Consider the following 20,034-nt stretch of genomic DNA (forward strand, 5'->3'; position numbering starts at 1 on the left):
TCCCCAGTTTTGCATAACCAACACGGTTATAATAATATACTTTTTACCTCTGTGATTACCTTGTATCTAAGCCTCTGCAAACTGCTCCCTTATTTCAGTTCTTTTGGCAGACTTGCATTTTTAGCCAATCAGTGCTGGCTCCTAGGAGCTTCACGTGCCTAAGCTCAATGTTATCTATGTGAAACACATGAACTAACGTCCTCTAGTGGTGAAAAACTATCAAAATGCTTTCAGATTAGAGGCGGCCTTCTAGGTCTAAGAAACTAGCATATGAACCTCCTAGGTTTAGCTTTCAACTATGAATACCAAGAAAACAAAGCAAAATTGGTAATAAATGTAAATTGGAATGTTGTTTAAAATTACCTTCCTTATTTAAATCATGAAAGTTTTTTCTGTCCCTTTAAATATACAGATTCACACCTATATATATATATACCAAACAGTACAACTGGTGTACAGTGTGCAATAGATGTAAAGTCTTATCTGAGTCCTTTATAGGTATTGCTGTGTGAGGGGAAATTATCCCAAAATGGTCTTCTGTACTGGTGGGATTATGCTCCAACAGTGGATAAATTTCCACTTCTCCTTAAAAAACAGCAAATCCAGAGTATCTGTGAATGGAGATCACAAAAGAAGGCGCCTCCTAGTGTAATACTGTGAGTGGAACCAATTATATCATATCATGTAATGAAAATATACTCACAAACAAAGCAGCACCAAATGTGCTAAATGACGCAAGCTGAGATCTTACAGTTTCCCAGCGAAGTGATCCTCAAGAGGATGTAGAGGCCCTGGTATGTCAAGGATTGGTCCAATAAAGCTCAGGCTTCCATGATATTCAGCATAACTTTTCTTAAAAACAATATTAAAAAAACAATGGTTATGTGCATTACCCAAAGTGATAAAATAGTCTAGGCAACAGATTGCAACGCGTTTCTCAGTTTATACCTAACTGTTTCATCAGGCATCTGTTGGTAACATGGAAACACTGGCTTTTATACCACTCCTACATTTTCCTTTAATTGGCACCTCCCACTTCCTCAACTCACAGGTGTGATTATCAAAATGACACCAGTCCTAGAAAAATCTGTCAACCGTATATAAGATTGTGTATATAACACACATGCACCATTGTTTTATAATCATAATCAGCAAAAGTGTCACAATGAAACAATATATGTTAATATCACAATAGTATATCTGATAATACAATATATACACAGTTCTTACATTGTTCTCAACATGACTATATCTAAAAGCATTGCTAAAACTCTAAAATTGACTTACCAGCTCTATCAGTCTCTCCAATAGTGGAAATAAAACTTACATGTTAAATATAGCTTTTACTGATCATCAACCTTCTCCCCTCCTTTGAGATCTGTATCAATGTTAAAACCCTAATGTTACTAGCATTATCATTTAAAATGCTCCCTTATTGTGAGTACTTGTTAGATGCCCTGTATATTTGGCGAGTTTAGTGATCATATACGCTTTACACTGTTCATGTGTGGCTACTAATACAATTAGCCCCGTACGTGTTTATTTAATTTTATTATGATATGTTAGAAGTAAGATTGAGTAACAGCTCACTGTGTGTGAGTGTATGTTATACTTTAACAAGTCTGTTGTGTCGCCTAAGAAAAGGGGTGTACCATGTAGTGAGATGGGTGTGTACTATAAACTAACTGAACGAGACTGAAATGTAAATCCCGCTAAGGGAATCAATTCCTCTGGGTGAAAATAGTGCGTGTGAGTGGAAAAGTGTTGTCCTAGTTAATAGGAGAATAAATCATAATGGCAACTTTATGTGTTATGGGGTTGTGAAGATCCAAGTAATATGATTGTGTGTAGGCACTCTAGGATAGGATAGAGTCATCAGGGGTGTGTGGCTAAAAACGTATAGACAGGAGATGGGTAATGCTAACGATCAGTGAGTGTGATAAATATATGACAAAAATCACCATCATTGGAATAACTATAATGGAGAATAACTACTGGGAAGTGAATACTAAAATGCCTACCTTATGTTCTAGGAGGTGAGGGGTGACAATTACAGGGGGATGTGTATCTGTGCGCTCTAGAATAGAAGCGCATCATGATGCGGGTGTGGCAAAAAGTGTATAAGAATGTGATTGGTGATGCTCACAAACCTGCAGTGAGGCCAATATACAATATAAACATATATAATTTAGATCACTATAATGGGGAATATTTTATAATAAATATATGATTCATATCTACGTGATTGTTCCATACTAATATGTGTATATACAGGTTACGTAACCTACATGTAGGGACCAAGATATTGACTCTTAGTAAAAATTAAGCTAATTAGTGGGGTTTGACTGATCTGACCAATCATGGTGTGCCAAACAAAGTTAATCAAATCTTAATCTAAAGCTCGTTCACTAAATATATAGTGGGGTAATGTACACGCTGTTTACGAAAGTGGACTTAAATTGATAAAATCAATAAACACAAAGACTGTAAAGGAATTTAAAAATGCCTGGGACATGCATAAGGCTATCCTAAGGAAAAAGTAACATGTAATATGGGTAGAATTGATGGGCCTTTTTGGTTCTTATCTACCGTCAAATTCTATGTTTCTATGTTTCTAATAGTAGATGATGTGGGTAACATACTGTGTTATGGTGAACTCTTTACCAGGTGGATATATTCATTTAGTACCTGCTGCTCATATATTGTACCCATGTTAGTCTCTTATAGTATTTGTGTCTGTTCTAAAGTGATTTGGTTAAAATATTTGCATTCCCCAGTTTTGCATAACCAGCACATTTATACTAATTACCTCTATGATTACCTTGTATCCAAGCCTCTGCAAACTGCTCACTTATTTCAGTTCTTTTGACAGACTTGCATTTTAGCCAATCAGTGCTTACTCCTAGGTACCTTCACGTGTGTGAGCTCAATGTTATCTATATGACACACATGAACAAACACCCTCAAGTGGTGAAAAACTGTCAAAATGCATTCACATAAGAGGCAACCTTCAAGGTCTAAGAAATTATCATATGAACCTACCTAGGGTTAGCTTTCAACTAAGAATACCAAGAGTACAAAGCAAAATTGGTGATAAAAGTAAATTGGAAAGTTGTTTAAAATTACATGCCCTATCTGAATCATGAAAGTTTATTTTGTACTTGAAGGTCCCTTTAAGCTTTTTCACTAATTCATATGACTACTTTTCCAATGGACTGAAATGTCTTAGAAAAAAAGCACCCATTTTCGCAATAAATTACTTCTATATGTTGTACTTCATACAGAATAGGAAGAGACTCTACTGAATTAAAGAAGTAATAATATTTGAGCATGCTTGAGTAAAGTGCATGTATGTAAAGCACCACATATATGACAGTAACTATATATTAGAAATAAAGTTATAATAGTTCAAACTTAACTTAAACAAGAAAATCAAACACTTGGGAATTTGTTGATGATTTACATTGTTTTATTTTAAAAATACAGTTCTAGTAATAGTCTTTTTCAAAGCTGCTTTGACCTCCTTGTTTCTTAATGTATATATGATGGGGTTTAAAGCAGGAGTGACCACTGCATACAAAAGTGACACTATTTGATCCTGATCCAGTGAGTAGCTGGAAGTTGGTCTCATGTACATAAAGCTTATACTTCCAAAGAAAAGAATAACCACAGTTAGATGGGAAGCACATGTTGAGAATGCTCTGCTTCTTCCTACTTTTGTGCGTATTTTAAGAATGGAGGATATTATTTGAATATAGGAAACTAGTGTCAGCACAAAGGAGCTGAGTCCAAGAAAGCCTCCAGCTGTGAGAATAAGAATTTGATTTAGAAATGTGTCAGAGCATGCAAGCTTCAGCATAGGTGGGATGTCACAAAAGAAATGAGAAATCATGTGTGAGCCACAATACGGTAACCGAGCAGTGAATACTGTGTGTACTATAGAGGTGATGAAGCCAGTAAGCCAGAGACTTATGGCCAGTTGAAGGCAGGTTCTCTTGCTCATGATAGTTGAATAATGCATGGGATTACAGATAGCAACGTATCTATCAAAGCCCATTATGGAGAGAAGCAAACACTCTGTGCTACAGCAAGAAACATAGAAATAGAGTTGAGTCATGCAACCTCTGTATGAGATCTCGTTATTCCCACCATGTAAAGACACCAACATTTTGGGGACAGTCACTGAAGAGTAGCAAACGTCTAAGAAAGAAAGATTTCCAAGGAAAAAATACATAGGTTTGTGTAGCTGCTGGTTCATCCATATGGTTGTAGTTATGGTTATGTTTCCTCCAAGTGACATCAAGTACAAGAGTAAGAATATTAGAAATAGAAAAGATTGAATGGTGTGATTATATGAAAGTCCAGCCAGGGTGAAATCTACCTCTGTGAAATTTTTTCTGACCATTTTAAATGATACATTTTATGAGTTTATAACTTTTGATTCACAAAATGCCATCAGCTTTGCTATATCCCCTTTTAAAAAGCAGGAAGTTTACAGTCTGCAAATAGTGTTGTCTTGTACAAGGAAGGCCTGTGCTGGTTTATTATTATAAAGTCACTTACAATGTGTATTTCGTATGAGAATGAGATCTGCAAAAGAAGCATTAGTCAAGGCTTTATCTTTACACAGTTATGATATTTTTATTATACTGTATGCATCAGGTTGTTATTTGTTCCCCTGAATATTCGTTGGCTGCACTATTTGGTGTTAGGTTATTTTAAAACGAATACTGAATATTCGTCAAACATTTACATTTATTTTAAACGTTTACAAGCTGCATGTGAAAAAGTTCACCTGTAGCTTTATACTTACCTTTTGAGCACTGGAGAGATTTGCTAACCTGGTTGTTTCTTCACAGAACCCCGGCTAAGCTAATAAGAGGTTTAGCGTGGCTGGCTGCCAGGGCCTGCACTACTGACCTTCTCCTTTAGTACCGGCCCTGGGAGCAACCGTGCTAAGCCTCCTGTTAGCGCGGCAGGTGCTCTGTGAAGAAAGGACCAGGTTAGCACAGCTCCCCCGCGTGTAAAAGGAAAGTATTAACCCCTTAAAAGTAATTTAAACAAAACTTATGAACAGGGCGGACTGGGAATAAAAAGCAGCCCTGGAAAAATATGAAAACCAGCCCTATTTTATGTTGATTCGGTAGAATGCACATGCCCTATTTTTCTCAAAGGGGGATTACTGGCATACTCCTTCCCCAATATTTTTTTCAGAATTAAATTATATTACTTTGCATTAAATAAAATGCCAGATAGAGTTATATAGACACCCTACAACCAAAATGCACCCATTAATCACCCCTTAAAATTGTAGCTTTCCAGCCCCAGCTGCTGCAGCCCACTGGGAAATCTCCTGGTATCCTGGTAGGCCAATCCAGCCTTGCTTATGAATATTGTTGAATTTTGCCAGTATTTTTTAATTTTCTTTAATTTCGTTCGTGCATTGATTCGGATATTCGTTTCTTTGAAACAAAATGAATATCCATTTTTGTTACGCATTTGCATTCATAACAAAACAAATGCACGCCTCTATTATATATATATATATATATATATACACACACACATATGTGTAGGCAAATCACACCTGTTGAATAAAGTTATAATAAAAATTATATCACACACACATATTGAAACAAAGCCACAGGTTTTGGCCCTGAATATTTATTTTGAAACTAAATTACCCCTAACACATCAGTCCAAGAACAACTACAAAAGCAGCTTTTATACTTATAACATTTTTTATATATAAGAAATTTCATTGAAAAATTTAAGGGTAGGGACATATTTGATGGCTTTTAATGATTGAGTAAGAACACAAACTGTGGCAATATTTAAAAAATTTTTGCCCCCTAATGTTTGAAATAATTGTATTTTTATTTTACCTTTATTTGTTATACTGATATCAAATATGAATATCATAAGTCGCAGGTGTGCAAAAAAAAACCCCTTTTTAATAAGTTCTTTGCTATTCCCCCTCCATGTTTTTGTATGTACAATAGCAAGTGATAACCGTTAATAATACGTGTTTTTCAAAAAACGCTAAATGCAAAAGTGGTATTTTGGATTTTGAGCAATGCTTAACCACCGACTTATATTACAAGAGCAATGAGTTCCCATTCAAAGCATAAAGCATGGAATTTATGTGTTGGGTATGTTAAAATGCTATCGGAAAACATTTCACTTTGGTTAAAATTCATTTTAATCAATAACAATAATATCCTTTCACCCGTTATGTGGTGCTTGTTATCATATGCATTCAATTTGTAATCTAGGCCAATATCTGATGCATGAGTATTTTATTTCTTAAAGGGACAGCGTACTGTAATTTGGTTTCCTTTAATGGTCTATATTTTAAAAACATGTGCCTTATATTTTCAAGCCCATATGGCAGTGAGTTTTCAAGCACCATTAAAAAAAAAAAAAAAAAAGAAAGATGTATTTTCAAGCAGTGCATAAAAAACCCAAGTGTTTTTAATTTCTTTCAAATATTTTTTATTTTAAGCACTTTATTTTAATTTTTTGTATTTTTTTTCTCTGTGACTTAAGGGGTCCTTTGTGTGCCTAGATACATTAAAAAGATGAAACCTTAAATTGGACAAAAAATAAAATGATGTATTATGCATTTACCAGTACTTTCTGCACTGCTGTCTGGCTCTATTTCTTCTTTTTCTTTCAATGGTGCTAATCAACAAGAATGTGACCAAGATTTGCAGTGATAATACAAGTTCATTTGTGTTCTCAATAGTATAGTATAGCATAGTATAGTATAGTATAGTATAGTATAGTATAGAATAGTATAGTATAGTATAGCATAGTATAGTTTGAATAGTAATCCAAGCCAATATGGCTGCCTGAAGCGTTAAATATTGCAGCCACATATATTTTTCTGCAACATTTCATGCATCGCTGAAGAGCTGTGCATATTAGCCAGACAACTTGATTTTGAATACTGCCTTTTGATTTTGAAATGAGTTCTGAAGTTTCATTTGAATTTGAATTAGGGCCAATGTGTTTTCAATTACTTGTTATACCTAAGGTTGCCACCTTTTCTGAAAAAAAAAAAAAAAAAATACCGGCAATACGCATTTGCATACATTTGCATATAGAAATATACAGCATAACTGATATTAAATAAGAATTGGTTTACAATTAGATTTTAGTACACTTAGAAGATGTTTCCCCATGATTTCATCTTTATTTCTATATTTATTGTTAATTTTCAATATTTTTTCACGCTAACGTTAGGACTTCAGATATTGGGACTGTGTTAACTTCTTCTCCCCATAGACTTTAATGGAGTGCGCTTTAAAAATGATAAACTAACACTTATTAGTCACACTTTAAGTCCTAACCTGACGCCACGTTAGACCTACAGCGCTAAAAACGAAGGTAGTTATGAATATTTCACATTACAATGTTTTTCACATAGAAGAAAATGTAATATATATATATATATATATATATATATAAATACAAGACCATTTTCTTCTATGTGAAGAACATTAAAATATGAAATATTTACATTAAAAAGGAATTATTGTGAACACAATGCTGAGCAATGATACTTTTTTTTATTGGACTAACCATATATTTATAAGTAGGCAAGCTTTCAGGGTATTCCTCCCGTTCTCAAGTCTAAATCGGTACTGACCAATTCAATAGAATATTATTTTGGTATCTAAATCACTGGACTAACATGGCTACTCCAATATATATATATATATTTTATATATATCACTGCTCAAGACCCAAGTTTAGTATGCAACTCTAAATACTCAAGATACCTTTTTATAGAAAGCTTTTGAAAACATAATTTCAAGTTATGTATATATAAGAAAAAGAACATGTTAACGATTTATTAAAAACTAATTATATTTTTTGCACCATAGTGGCATCCTCTCTTTGAATATTTTGTCTTTAGTTCACATTTAACCATGTGATATCGAGTGGCGCTGCCCACTCATTTACTCACTGAATAGTGGCAATTCCACAATTTTGAGTGTTTGGTGTTTTTTTGCATTGAACTTGTTTTCATCATAGATACTGGTAACTGTATTTTGGAACCTCTTAACATCATGGTCTTATAGTGTATTTTATGTTTTAAGCAATAATACATCCAATCACTTCAGCCACCAGAAGAAATATTTGTTTAAAAGACCTTTGGTAGCATATAGTTGGGACCAAAAGTTTACAGGAACAACGTTTCGAACCTACAATAGGCTCTTAGTCATGTACACCAGGTGTGATTTCATAAATATGGGAGGGCTCAGAAACTTTTCCTATTTCTCCAGAAAACAAACAAACCGATTTTAAAGAGACTTTAAAAGAGAATACTAAAGGGGTACTGCAACATTGTCCTAAATTAGTTGGTAAAACAAATATCTAGAATTCTGCATGCTTGACTTATATGCCCATAAAAAACATGGATAGAGCCTTGTTCAGGTTTCATATAATTCCAAGACTCCTCCTATTCTATCCATATGTAAATATTCTACCATTACAGACATTTTAATTTATTGAGTTTCCAAAGTTCTTGTGGTTGTTTCATGGGAAAGATTTTTTGTTTCATGGGAAAGATTTTAAATATTGGGACAAAGGGAGGAACTTGCACTGCTCCAGGTTTCCAGATATTTCTACAATATATAATTTCTTATCAATGTCATCCTACACACACATATATATATATATATATATATATATATATATATATATATATATATATATATATATACAGATCATTGCTCTATAGAGGATCTTCAACCCATTGATATAACTATTTCCAGGACTGCTGAAGATTGAAATGATCCGGAGAAATTTTTGAGGCCAACGCCTACCATCTTATCCGCCAGCAGGAACCCTTAGGGTCCCTGACGTTACAGAGTGCCTGGAGTGCACTTTATACAGTGGAACCATCATTGCCATACCACCCATCTCAGAAATACAGTACTCACCATGGATAATGTACATACTGTAAAAAAATATAGATATATTCTATGAATTATTTAGGATTTTTCACAGTATGAATAATAATTTTCAATATTTTTTGGCAATATTTTTATTATATTTTATATGTAATATTTCAATAATCTGCATTGAAGTTAGCTATCCTTCATGTGCTCTAATCCGACCGTGTTAAACCTAAATCACAAACCCCGAAAAACACTTTATGCATATTTTACATTCCTATGTTCTTCACATAAAAAATAATGTAATATTTATTATTAAATATATATTTCTCTCTATATATATGATACTGTAAATAAAGTAGAAATAGATATACAGATATAGGTATATATAGAAATATGTATTTACAATAGAGATTACATTATCCTGTAAGTGAAGAACATTGGAATGTTAAATATGTATAGTAAATATACAGTAAAATACATAAATACATCTGTACACACATCTATACATAATTGTACTTTTAAGTGTATTTATGTTGTGTTTAATGCGCTAATCTCAAATCACACTAACCCTATGATAGTAAATTGTGATTACGCTTGAGTGAAAGTGTTCACTTTCAATTCATAATGCATGCGCTATTTCTGATGTGCAAAAAATGCAGAAAAAAAAACGATATAGCTTGCACGCAAAAGTTAGCATGCCGCTTGTAACCTATCCCTAGGTCGAATATAGAAAATAAAATATAAATTTGACAAGGCCAGATTAGCATTGCTGACAGTCACTGGAACAGGATATTTTGATGCTCTCTGGTTTTTCAACCCACTTATTCAATATACCAAAATGTAAGTTCAGTAGTAATAACCTGCAAACAATTTTAATAGGAGTGTTGTGGTTTTTACACACTTCATCACCCCCATTCACAACATCATCAGCAACTACACAAAAACCTTCTGCGGTCTGCAACAGTGAGGAAGGGAACCAGGTGAAACTCCAGCCATACAGGAAGAGACACTTTGAGTAGACTTTAAAGGGATATCAGATAGAACATGCAATTTAAAACAACTTTCCAATTTACTGAAAGAGCAGTAATGCACTACTGAGAGCTAGCTGAACAAATCAAGTCAGCTAATTACAAAAGACAAATGTGTGCAGGCACCATCACCAGCTAGCTCCCAATAGTGTAGAATATGTACATATTCTTTTTCAACAATAAATATCAAGAGAACAAAGTACATTTAAAAATAGAAGTGCAGGAACAAGCTATTAAAAATCCCAACTATAATTGAGGGCAAAGTTCTGTGTGTTTCAGTGTGTGCAGAAGTGTGCCTTACAATACAGCATGGTTCAGGTTACTCTGTGTATTGGAATTATGTGTTTGCTGCTAATAGGCTGTAGAATGCTGCAGAGATAATGTTGCTATATATGTTTTTGTTAGCAGTAGTGTAGTTGTGTTTAGTACTAATGCTGTTATTTGTTATTACCCCAATCTTGCCTATGACTTTTTCTATTTGCCTTTGTTATACTCGGAGGGGGGCAGAACACAATATATATATATATATAAATAATATACTTCAACATTTTAGCATTTGACCAGCAATTAAATGTTCCCCTATTAAAGGGATACTAAAGCCACATTTTTTCTTTCATGATTCAGATAAAGCATGTAATTTTAAGCAACTTTTTAATTTACTCCTATTATCAATTTTCTTTAGTTCTCTTGCTATCTTTATTTAAAAAGCAGGAATGTGAAGCTTAGGACCCAGCCCATTTTAGGTTCAGCACTCTGGATAGAGCTTGCTTATTGGTGGCTACATTTAGCAAACCAATAGGCAAGAATAACCCAGATTCTCAAACAAAAATAAGCCGGCTCCTAGGCTTTACATTCCTGCTTTGTAAATAAAGATAGCAAGAGAATGAAGAAACATTGATAATAGGAGTACATTAGAAAGCTGCTTAAAATTGCATGCTCTATCTGAATCATGAAAGAAAAAAAAATGGGTTTAGTGTCCCTTTAAGCATGATAGATCAGGGGGACTCAGATGATCACTGTTGTTTAATATAATATGTAAAAATAAATATATTACCCCTAACAGTGAGCAACAGCACTATGCACTGATGCCTCTCTAGCGGTAAATTAGTTACATTATTATTATTATTTTTTTATAAAGATGCATAATGAAAGTATGTTGTAAAGATTTTTAGTTTTATAATTAAAAATGTCACGTGAGTAAATTTTGATTTTGTTTAACCTATACAGAGTGGGTGTGTTACAGGTCATCAGTACACTGCACTGCTGAAATTAAACTACCTGAGGAAAGTAAAAATATTTATTCATAAATCAATTTAAGGAATTATTTTTATCATATAAAAAAACTATAATCTTTTTCAATCTAAATGAAAAGTAAAATTTAAGATAGCAAAACATCTGATATGATTTCCCAGCAAGCTCAGTCCGTTTTAACAGGTTGTGGTGCTATGGAACAAAAACAGTTATTTCATATATTAAATAAACTTACAATTATCATATATTGAATACTTTTGGTGCTGGTATAACAGGTAATTGGAAACACATAAAGGGAAAACTAATTCTGCAGTACACTGTCATTTTAATACTTTTAACTCCTCTATTAGGAGATGTATGCAATTTATTTCCATAAACAAGATAATTGTAAGGCTACCAAGATTATCTCCCAAAATGAGCTTTGTGAGGTCCTTCTATTTGCTGTGTATATAAATTGGAAAATAATTTAATAAAAAAAAGTCACAGATCTGATTTATTTCACTGCTCTTTTTATATTTGCACTAGTTTGAATATTCAGTGTAAAAGAATCTGTTTAGTGATATAAATGTCAGCACATTCTCCATGATTTCTCAAGGAAAATAATTTACATATATAATATATATATATGTATAGCAATGTTGTTTTTACATTAATCCTAAGGTTGAAAAATACAGAGCACTAAGTAACATTAAAAAGCTTTTAACCTACACTTAATTTTTTTGTTTTACTGATTTTTTTGTGGATTTGAATCTGCTCTGTATTATATATATTTACATATGTAAGAAAAAAAGCTATAAGTGTTCTACTTTTAAATATGCATCCAAGAGTTTTACCTGCATTGATGAATATGAGGTGAAAGTGATTATGTTTCAGACCAGAAGCATCTATCGGACAAATCCCTTTTTCTGTTCTTAGCTGCTTCATTTAATACATTCTGTGTCCCTTCTGTGTTAGCTGCTGTGCTATAGGGACAGCTGAGAAAGGAAACTTCAGGGACGTGCTTGCCTTTTTTAACCTTTGTATTTTTATAATGGTAAAAAAAAATGTGCAGCTTTTGTAATGAATGAACAAGAATAAAATGGCAAAAATATTAAATATTTTAGCACAGAAAAAGTGATCTAGATGTATATAAGCTTTGGTATATACACCATTCAAAGGGCCAGATTACAAATGGCGAGCGAAAAGTTGTGTGCAGGCGATATTGGGTTTATTGCCTCTGTTTGTGCACATCAAAGTAACATGCAAATTACAAGTTGAAAGTAAACGTGTTTGCTCAAGAGAAATTGAATTTAACGGCTCCGGAGTAGACCAACCTAAGAGCTCTGGTTAACTGTTACGCTCAAATAAAAAGTTGTAAAAAATACATAAAAATTACATTAAAAAGTACAGTTACACTCATAATAACACAATGTGTGTGTGTGTGTACATATTTATGAATTTATATGTGTATATATGTATTTACAGACTTATAAACACATAAGTACATATTGATGTACATTTAGACACGTATATAAAGTGCATTGGAGCCCTTTGCAGTCAAGTAGCTGAAAACATGAAAAACATATTTATGCAATATTCATATTTAAGAAAATGTTATACTGTGTTTTTAGTGTAAATATTTCACACTCAAATCTTCTTCACATAAAGTAATATGTTTTTAATATTTATAAATAGATATTCCTATATATATATCTGTATATATCTATACCTATACAGTAGTATATAATCAGGTATATACACTCACCAGCCACTTTATTAGGTACACCTGTTCAATTGCTTGTTAACACAAATTGCTAATCAGCCAATCACATGGCAGCAATTTAATGCATTTAGGCATCTAGATGTGGTGAAGACGACTTGCTGAAGTTCAAACTGAGCATTGGAATGGGAAAGAAAGGGGATTTAAGTGACTTTGAACGTGGCATGGTTGATGGTGCCAGACGGGCTGTTCTGAGTATTTAAAAAACTGCTGATATACTGGGATTTTCACACACAACCATCTCTAGGGTTTACAGAGAATGGTCTGAAAAAGAGAAAATATCCAGTGAGCGGCAGTTGTGTGGATGAAAAGGCCTTGTTGATGTCAGAGGTCAGAAGAGCATGGGCAGACTGGTTTGAGATGATAGAAAGGCAACAGTAACTCAAATAAACACTTGTTACAACTAAGGTATGCAGAATACCATCTCTGAATGCACTACACGTCGAACCTTGAAGCAGATGTGCTACAGCAGCAGAAGACGTCACAGGGGCCACTCCTGTCAGCTAAGAACAAGAAATTGAGGCTACAATTCGCACAGGCTCACCAAAAAAACAAACGTTGCCTGGTCTGATAAGTCTCTATTTCAGCTGCGACATTCAGATGGTAGGGTCAGAATTTGGTGTAAACAACATGAAAGCATGGATCCATCCTGCCTTTTATCAACGGTTCAGGCTGGTGGTGGTGGCGTAATGGTGTTAGGGATATTTTCTTGGCACACTTTGGGCCCCTTAGTACCAATTGAGCATTGTTCAAACACCATAGCCTACATGAGTAATGTTGCTGACCATGTCCATCCCTTTATGACTACAGTGTTCCCATCTTCTGAAGGCTACTTCCAGCAGGATAATGCACAATGTCACAAAGCTCAAATCATTTCAAACTGGTTTCATGAACATGACAATGAGTTCACTGTACTCCAATGGCCTCCAAAGTCAACAGATCTCAATCCAATAGAGCACCTTTGGGATGTGGTGGAACAGGAGATTCGCATCATGGGTGTGCTTCCGACAAATCTGCAGCAACTGCTATCATGTCAATTTAGACGAAAATGTCTGTAGAATGTATCCAACACCTTGTTGAATCTATGCCATGAAGTATTAAGGCAGTTCTGCAGGCAAAAGGGGTCCAAACCAGTACTAGCCTGGTATATATATATATATATATATATATATATAGATGAACACAAAACTGGCACTCGCTGGTCTTTCCAAAAAATCATTTACTGTGAAAGTAGTGACGTTTCGGGGACAAAGTATCCCCTTCCTCAGACGATACTTTGTCCCCGAAACATCACTACTTTCAAAGTAAAGGATTTTTGGAAAGACCAGCGAGTGCCAGTTTTGTGTTCAGCTATATTTAATTACACTAGCACCCGGGCAGTTGATATACTGAGTGAGAGTGCTCTCCCTTGTTACTATATATATATATATATATATATATATATATATATATAAGGAGAAGACACTCACAGCACCATTTGTTAATACAGCAAGGAAATCCACCCTAATCTGCAATTTTAAGTATATAGCAGACAGGGGTGCCAGGCAATAGAGTCTATAATAATACAAATTTAAATAGAAAATTGGTTCATAAGAACCACTAAGTCTATTATAGCCAGCACTGATTTATAATGCCAACATTTAATAAAACTCCAATGATAGGTTGTAAGACAGGAGGGGAAAACACAAGGATCTAAAAACCGTAATGTAAACACAAACATTTATTTTGTTACCACTTTAAACCACAGTTGCAAAATGATCGACACAAAATGACTAGTCATAAAAAGATCCTTATATTTAATTTACCATCCCGGGAGGTTTTAATAACACCACTACTGTCCAGCACAGTGTGCACACTAATAGTATCTCTAGAAAATATAGCAGTCGAGATAGTAATGGTGAATTAAAAAACAAAGTCCTCCTTGGGGTAGGTAAATATGTGTATACATAAGAGTTGCTAGTAGAATAGAGGGAGCTGTTATTATTTCATGTTACCCCTGTGTCGCGGAGAATTCATTCAACATTCCGCATTTGTGATAGTAATGTCCCAAAATTGTTAATAATCAAAAAAGCCAGGTCGCTTGGGTGATATAGGTAAAGTCTCAGAAATTCAGCTTTAAGAAGGTTTATGGATACCTGTATCAGGCTCTTTCACATACCTGACCCATCCTTGGACGGTCCGTGCTATACCTTTAAATTTTCTGAAGCCGCTGATATTTGTCCTGCTGTAAGCCGATTTTTATTCACTCATCCTTGCGAACACCGGATTCCGAGGAGTAGTTAAACAGGGGTCAACTGACAGGGGTCAGATTTAAGGGGGTTCAGGTGTTACCCCCAGCTTTTCTGCTGCTACGCACGTTTCACCTGCACTTAGTAAGTTTGAATTGGAATTCATCAGGCCGTATATCTCAATCGGATTGGTTACTGCTTTTTATTTACGTCAACTCCTTTGACGTCAAGGGTGAAATGTTAACAATGTAACTGTGGTGTCCATTTTCAAACAGGGATTGCAACATTTTTTACTAAATATTAATTAAATGTATCCATCTTTTAATCCATTTGGTAACAATATATATGAAGAATATAGACAGTTATCTTGTTTGGGCCATTACACCATAAACAAAATACAAACTAATAAATTATCATCTGAAACAATAATTATTTATGTACAGCAGTGAAGACGGGTTCCAAAGAGAATTTACAAATATACCAGAAATGTATTAATTATTTCAAAATTATATTTATCCCATGATATATATATTGCAAGAATTATAATCATTTAGGTGGCTCGAACTAACACGTTTAGTCAATATAGTTCTCTAGGTTGAGGAGAGTAACGTATATTTTCTTTCTCATATACGTATCAAATTCCCTAGATGAACTTTTTTTTTTATTATGTATTTATATATATATATATATATATATATATATACACAATTAATTCTAACTGCTTGAGTGGGTCCAAACATAAATTGTTGAAATAAAATTAAATACACATAATAATAATAAAATGATATAAATAAATAAAGGTGGTCTATAAGAAAGGAGCATAATTTATCTCCTCATTAAGACCACTAGGAGATAAGGCTTTTAAATTAAAAATCCACTTACACTCTTTTTGCAATAAGAATTTATCAATATCCCCTCCTCTACCTTTTAGGTCCACATTTTCAAGACGCATAAATTTCAATTCATCTTTTTTGCTTTGATGAAAATCTTGAAAGTGTCTTGCTACACTAGTTGTTATAATTTCATTATCTATGTCTCTCTTGTGTTCTTTAATCCGTTCTTTTAACTCTTTATAGGTTTTACCTATATAATACATGGGACAATTGCAGAATACTATATATACTATACCTTCAGATCTACAGTTAACTTTCCCAATAATGTTATGGGTTGAACCCCATTTATCCACAAAATAAGAACCTTGCTGCATATTTTTGCAGACCGAGCATCGTCTGCATTTCACATTCCCATTTTTTTGAGAAACTTTTCCAAGCCAATTTTGTTTTTCATGTCTAATGTAATGACTAGAAACTAATCTATCTTTTATATTTGGGGCTTTTCTTGGTGTCATGAGGGGTCTATCTCCAACTATTTGTTTAATTTCATTATCAAGTGTTAAAACATCCCAATGTTTCTGCAAGATTGCTCTTATATCATTCCATTTATTGCTATATTGGCTGGTGAATCTAATAGTAGGTTCTGAATTAATAACTTTATTTTTGTATGGTAACTCATCTCTTGTTTGTTCTTTTACTATACCATATGCTTTTTTTAACACTGTGTGAGAATACCCTCTTTGAAGAAATCTATATTTCAAGTTCTTCGCCTCTTTTTTTAAATCAGAAATCTCTGAACAGTTACGTCTATGTCTTAAATATTGACCCTTTGGGATATTATTAATAAGGGAAAATGGGTGATGACTATCAGCTCTCAGAAGGGAATTTCCAGCCGAGGGTTTCCTAAAAGTGTTTGTCACTATTTTATTATTTGATATTCTTATTGTTAAATCTAAAAAATCAATAGTTGTTTTGCTATAAGTATAAGTAAATTTTAGATTCAAATCATTCTTATTAAGGTTAAGCATAAAGGAATCAAGTTCTTGTTCTGTACCTTGCCATAGGACCAGAATATCATCTATAAATCTCAGCCAGAGATCTATAGATTTTCCATATACATCATCATTTTCAAAAATATAATCATTTTCCCATTTTCCAAGATACAGACAAGCATATGTTGGGGAACAACATGTCCCCATTGCTGTGCCTAAAATTTGTTTGTAATATTTATTGTCAAATGTAAAATAGTTATGTTCTAAAATAAAGTGCAAAAGTGTTTCTACAAATTTAGTATGTTCTTCATATTGGGGGCCCCTTTGTTTTAGTAATTCAGCAGCAGCTAAAATCCCTTTTTAATGAGGAATCAAGGAGTATAAAGCCTCAACATCAATGGCTACTAAAAAGAGTATTTTCATTTGCTACAACTCCATCCAGTTTTTTTAAAGTATCTTGAGTATCTTTAATATATGATGTTAAAGTTACCAATGATGGTCTTAGGCAATAGAGGGAGCTAGTAATGAATCCGAAATAGGTCAAAATGCTAAGGATAATAACATATATAAATGTTTTAAAGACTACAAAGAAAAATTAATTAAGGAACAAAAGTTAAAATGGGTAATTTCCAGCCTTGAAAAATACTTAGAAAATAAAATGATTCCTAGAGGTTTAGGAATTAAAAAGAAACCAGGAGCAAATTTAAATGATCCCTTGACAGAACATTTTAAAACAAAATGGGAGGAGTTTGCAAATACATGTTCCCTAGGGTGGATGAACCTTTATTAGATGAAACAAAATTGAGAAAAGAAAAAAATCAAGGCGGAATTAATTCCATAAGAGAAAAAAATAAAAATATGGGAGAGTAAAGAGGAACATACAAGGTTAATGGATCTAACAAAAATGGAAATTAGGAAGATACATGAGAACATAAAATATAGGAAAAATGTAAATAACAACGTGATTGGGGTGACTACCAAGAAGGTAAAATTTATGACTACTCTTTGAGACTAACTAGTAGCTCGGAATCTGAATTATCAGGTGAAGATGGATCTAATTCTAATACGAGTAATTCTAGGGGACGTAAGTATGGGAGGGGTTTTTTCAGTCGCAGGCGCTCAGGCAGAAGAAAAAGTGGAGAGGGGGCAGAAAATATAGGGTCAAACAAAGGAAACAGATACCCCTTGAGGAATCAACAGCAACAATAATCATAGGTAATCTACCACAGATAGATACCCAAACTGAGAAACAAGTAGTTAATTTATCACAGAGAACCCTATCTATAGCTGAAAAAGATGTTTTGGCCAAAGGATTACAGTTTGCAGCAGTGAATAATCTTGATAAATTTAACTGTAAAACAAAGGCAAGCAATTAAAACCCTTAGAATGGATAACTCCATTACCATAAAACCATCAGATAAGGGTGGAAATGTGGTAGTCCTAAACACCAAAGAATATGTTTGGTTAGCTGACACAAAACAGTATCAATTGCTGTTGTATTTTTGATAATGATGATGTATAGGGAAAATCTATAGATCTCTGGCTGAGATTTATAGATGATATTCTGGTCCTATGACAAGGTACAGAACAAGAACGTGATTCCTTTATGCTTAACCTTAATAAGAATTTACTTAAAACAAAACAACTATTGATTTTTTAGATTAAACAATAAGAATATCAAATAATAAAATAGTGACAAACACTTTTAGGAAACCCTCGGCTGGAAATTCCCTTCTGAGAGCTGATAGTCATCACCCATTTTCCCTTATTAATAATATTCCAAAGGGTCAATATTTAAGACATAGACGTAACTGTTCAGAGATTTCTGATTTCAAAAAAGAGGCGAAGAACTTGACATATAGATTTCTTCAAAGAGGGTATTCACACACAGTGTTAAAAAAAGCATATGGTATAGTAAAAGAACAAACAAGAGATGAGTTACTTTACAAAAATAAAGTTATTAATTCAGAACCTACTATTAGATTAATCAGCCAATATAACAATAAATGGAATGATATAAGAGCAATCTTGCAGAAACATTGGGATGTTTTAACACTTGATAATGAAATTAAACAAATAGTTGGAGATAGACCCCTCATGACACCAAGAAAAGTCCCACATATAAAAGATAGATTAGTTTCTAGTCATTACATTAGACATGAAAAACAAAATTGGCTTGGAAAAGTTTCTAAAAAAAATGGGAATGTGAAATGCAGACTATGCTCGGTCTGCAAAAATATGCAGCAAGGTTCTTATTTTGTGGAAAAATGGGGTTCAACCCATAACATTATTGGGAAAGTTAACTGTAGATCTGAAGGTATAGTATATATAGTATTCTGCAATTGTCCCATGTATTATATAGGTAAAACCTATAGAGAGTTAAAAGAACGGATTAAAGAACACAAGAGAGACATAGATAATGAAATTATAACAACTAGTGTAGCAAGACACTTTCAAGCTTTTCATGAAAGCAAAAAAGATTAATTGAAATGTATGCGTCTTGAAAAGGTAGAGGAGGGGAACTCCTAGTGGTCTTAATGAGGAGATAAATTATGCTCCTTTCTTATAGACCACCTTTATTTATTTATATAATTTTATTATTATTATTATTATTATTATTATTATTATTATTATGTGTATTTAATTTTATTTCAACAATTTATGTTTGGTCCCACTCAAGCAGTTAGAATTAATTGTGTATATATATATATATATATATATATATTTATATATGTATATATATATATAAATAAATAAATAATACAAAAAAAAGTTCATCTTGGGAATTAGATACGTATATGAGAAAGAAAATATACGTTACTCTCCTCAACCTAGAGAACTATATTGACTAAACGTGTTAGTTCGAGCCACCTAAATGATTATAATTCTTGCAATATAAATATCATGGGATAAATATAATTTTGAAATAATTAATACATTTTTGGTATATTTGTAAATTCTCTTTGGAACTCACCCTCACTGCTGTACATAAATAATTATTGTTTCAGATGATAATTTATTAGTTTGTATT

The 20,034-nt window shown here is 33.3% G+C and overlaps 1 protein-coding gene across 1 annotated transcript in view; it reads right to left on the reverse strand.

Annotated features, from left to right (window-relative positions):
• The window catches only part of LOC128647043 (olfactory receptor 5V1-like), a 40,339-nt gene extending 35,934 nt beyond the window's left edge, over positions 1-4,405 (reverse strand). Inside the window, exons 1-2 of the mRNA XM_053699856.1 lie at positions 3,485-4,405; positions 752-852 (exon numbers count right to left, since the gene is read on the reverse strand). Of these exons, the coding sequence (XP_053555831.1) occupies positions 752-852; positions 3,485-4,405 (1,022 nt within the window). The remainder of the gene's footprint in view (positions 1-751; positions 853-3,484) is intronic.
• Between the last annotated feature and the right edge of the window lie 15,629 nt (positions 4,406-20,034).

Source organism: Bombina bombina, chromosome 2 (assembly GCF_027579735.1).
Source record: "Bombina bombina isolate aBomBom1 chromosome 2, aBomBom1.pri, whole genome shotgun sequence".
Lineage (NCBI taxonomy): Eukaryota > Metazoa > Chordata > Amphibia > Anura > Bombinatoridae > Bombina > Bombina bombina.